The sequence below is a fragment of the Triticum urartu genome, chromosome 7, assembly GCF_003073215.2.
Source record: "Triticum urartu cultivar G1812 chromosome 7, Tu2.1, whole genome shotgun sequence".
NCBI lineage: Eukaryota > Viridiplantae > Streptophyta > Magnoliopsida > Poales > Poaceae > Triticum > Triticum urartu.
Window position 1 is genome coordinate 216,595,992 of NC_053028.1, and position 3,831 is coordinate 216,599,822.

Genomic DNA, 3,831 nt, shown 5'->3' on the forward strand with positions numbered 1-3,831 from the left:
ACTTGCTTGCATCCACAGTGCGTACTCGTACTACTATAGTTTTGCAAATACTAGTATATATCGGCGCAGATTCCCAGCCAAGATCAGAGTGATGCAGATCGGTGTTTTGATTCCTCGATTTCATTTTTATTTTTCGGCATGACGAGAAAGGGCGGCTTGCTTTTTGCATCCTAGCTGTGAATTTTGTGTGACCGTTTTGCCCCTGAGAGCCGCTATATAAGCCCCCTCTACCGCAGCGCATTGCTTCACACAACACATCCGATCGCATAGTCTGGTCTGATCAGTCGCGCCAGACCGAGCTCTAGCTTCAGCTCGTCGGAGTTCGCACCGGTCGACTCAGAACTCCTCGCCGATGGCCGCCGTCCAGGTAGAGATCTACGCTGTTCAGTATGCATTATTATGGTTTGGTTGCGTTTCGATCATGTAGCTTTTGCTGGCTGCTGCCACGGTGCCACCTCAGTGTGCATTATTATGGTTTGGTTGCGTTTCGATCGTGTAGCTTTTGATCTGCTGGCTGCTGCCACGGTGCCACCTCGACTTGTGGCACCATCGGCCAGCTTTGCGCATGAGCAACCTGATCGCACGTACGCTGCGTACTGGTGTTTATCTGACATGACATGATGATGTGCATCGATGTAAACGCAGGTACAAGCCGCAACCCACGCGATGCCCGTCGAGGAGGCTCCGGCTCCGGCGCCGGCGGTGGTGGAGGCAGTCGAGCCGGCCGTCGTCGTTGTCGAGGAGACTACAGTGGCGGTGGAGGCTGTCGAGCCGGCCGTCGTCGCGGTTGAGGAAACTACGGTGGCGGTGGAGGCTGTCGAGCCGGCCGTCGTCGCGGTTGAGGAGACTACGGTGGCAGCGGTGGAGATTGTCGAGCCGGCTGTCGCCACGGTCGAGGTGGCAGCGGTTGAGGCTGTCGAGCCGGCCGTTGTCGCTGCCGAGGAGGCCGCGAAGGAGGAGGCTGCTGCACCGGCCGTGACCGAGCTGGCGAAAGAGCCTGAGGCAGTTCCAGCGGAGACCAAGGAGGCCGAGACAGAGGCCAAAGTGGCCGAGCCCGAGGCTGTCCAGCCGGCCGCCGCCGCCGAGGAGGCTCCTGCTGTGCCAGCAGTGACCGGGAGCAAAGAGCCGGAAGGTGCCGCTGCCGAGGGAACAGAGACCGAAGTGGTGGAGCGTGAGGCAGCACCGGCCGAGGTCGAGACCAAGGAACCAGAGCAAGAAGCTGCTCCGGCCGAGACCGAGACCAAAGTGGCAGAGCCAGCCGCTGCCGAGGCCGAGGCCAAAGAGCCGGTGGCAGAGGAGACCCCGGCCGTGGAGGAGGCAGCTGCCCCCGAGGCCGTTGTGGCAGTGCAGGAGGAAGCAGCAACTGCCGAGGCACCTGTGGAGGCTGCCGTCGCCGTCGAGGCAGCACCGGTAGAGACAGAAGCACCATCTGCTGCTGGCGAGGCAGAGGCGGAGGTCAAAGAGCCGGCAGCAGAGGCACCGGCCGAGGCACCTGTGGAGGCACCCACGGCCGCCGAGGCGGTGCCGGCAGAGGCACCAGCTGCTGCCGCCGCCGCCGACAAGGCCACCGAGTGAGTTGATGCGCGCGGGTCCGATCGTGCTTCCTCAGCTGGCCTTTGACTGGCTTCCGTGCGCGTGCCCTGGCATGCCATGGCACCGTACCTAGTTCGTTTATTATTGGGTCCGTATGTGTGGGCGTATTTCGTGAGTGGCCGATCGTCGTCGTCTGGGCGCGTATTGTACGCGACGTAGCTGCGTACAATGTCTAGCTAGCAGTCGTATGGGTGTCGTTCTCGGGTGGCTTCAATAATGTGTCCGTGGCGTTCCGGGTCCCACTGTCAGTGATGCCATGGCGTCACTGGCTTTGGACCCTCTTTTTCGTCTCTTTTTTTCTTGGTGTTTCCGTTGGTTAATATATATGTGTAGCTATTTATTTGTGCACTGTGTTGGCACCTTTGTGTAATGTCTCACCTGTGCTGTGGGGTTCATGATCCGAGCTGCAATTTTAAATACACTTCTTCTTCGATACAACTCCTCGGAAACACATTAACGGACGAGATCTGTCCATACCCCTTCATAAAAAAGGGTAAGATGGTCTTTCTAAAAAATACGTCGGAGATCTGGCCTGTTTTGAGTCCGCCTTAGGCCGGCCCATTAGTGATTGTGTACTGTCGCACGCACGGATCGAAAATCCAAGTGATATTATTAGGTATAGAACACAAGACCTCCAGGGTCGTGAAATTGCTACTAGCCACCACAAACATCATGAGTTGGTGATAATTGTGTGGCGCAGTAATTTATCACCTAGAATTGACGTACTGTAGGTGTTGTTTTTATGAGGAATACTGTAGAAGATCAAAATTGGTATACAACCGGACCGGACATTCTAGCTAAAGCGTCTTTTATAGCTAAAAAACTAATGTGTTTTTTCAACTTTTGGATTTTTTTAAAAATATGAAATGTTTTTCAAAATTTGAAATTCTTTTGGAAACGTGATTTTTTTTCAAATTTCTAAACCTTTTTTTTGAAAAATACTTTGATATTGTGAATATTTTCCAAATCTTGAGAACAGTTTTTCAGAATTGTAAACATTTTTCTGAAACTGTAGACATTTTTCAAAAAGACGAATAATTTATCAAATTTGTAAACATTTTCTTGAAAACATGACAAATTTTCAATTTTCGAACATTAAAAAAATGCAAACACTTTTTCAAATTGGCAAGCATTATTGGAAAACAAAACACAAACATTTTTTTCAAATTGGAAAAAAAGTGTTCAAGTTAGTACAATTTTCATACACACTTTGAAATTCCAAAGCTGTTGACAAATTTCTGGAAATTGTTAGGAAAAAATAAAAAAGTTTATGTTGAGTGATAATGACGGGAATTACAAATACATTCATCTAACTGGTATATTTGAGGCTATGGATAAATGATCCCAGCGTCTTGTAAGAGCCTGGCATGGACATATGAGGCATTCATGTCAGGTTTGAACGACTTTCAATATCATTTACATGTTGCGACACGTCCGACCATTTATCACCCTATTTTCACGGAGAAAACTCTAGAAAATGCAAAACTTCTCAAAAATCTAAACAACTTGGCATTGTGTCTTGATTGGTTATAAAAGTTGATGGAAAATATTGGAGGTTATTTGACGGATGTCGAAAAACAACAAGCTTTCAAATGGACCCTTCTAACCTATCCGAACACCCTCCATTGTACATAGTCTATTTTTGGACATCCTTAAAATGAATACCACTTTTGAAAGAAGGTAGGCATGCCCATGGTAGGCACATGCCTAGTTTGGATGATTTTCGACACCATATGCAAGTAGTGACACATCCGGTCATGTATCGGCCTTCTTAACCAAGAAAACTTTAAAAAAATGCAAAATTAGGCGAAACCCCAAATAATTTGGCATGGTGCCTTGAATTGGTCATACAAGGCCATGAAAAATGGGGCAATTTAAGGGATGTCGAGAAATGAGGTGCTCCCAAACATACCCTTCTGGCCTATCCGAATACTCTCCATTGAACATGGTATTTCTTCGGAGATCTTAGCACATGCCCCAACTTTTGCAAGCAAGTCGGCATGTCCATTTTAGGCATACATGCTTGGTTTGAACGACTTCCGACACCATATGCACGTTTTGACACGTTTTGCCATTAATAGGACTTTTTCACTGAGAAACTCCAAAAAAGACAAAACTTGGCAAAAACCCATACAATTTGGCATGGTGCCTTGAATACAAGGCCATGAAAAAATGGGTTCATTTACGGGATGTCGAGAAATGAGTTGCTCCCAAACAGATCCTTCTGACCTATTCGAA

At 48.6% G+C, this 3,831-nt stretch overlaps 1 protein-coding gene across 1 annotated transcript; it reads left to right on the top strand.

The window, feature by feature from the left end:
• Positions 1-207: 207 nt before the first annotated feature.
• LOC125523173 (skin secretory protein xP2-like) lies at positions 208-1,941 on the top strand. Its single transcript, XM_048688229.1, has 2 exons — positions 208-367; positions 646-1,941. The coding sequence occupies exons 1-2, from the start codon at positions 353-355 to the stop codon at positions 1,573-1,575; spliced, it is 945 nt and encodes a 314-aa protein (XP_048544186.1). The 5' UTR covers positions 208-352; the 3' UTR covers positions 1,576-1,941.
• The last annotated feature ends 1,890 nt before the right edge of the window (positions 1,942-3,831 follow it).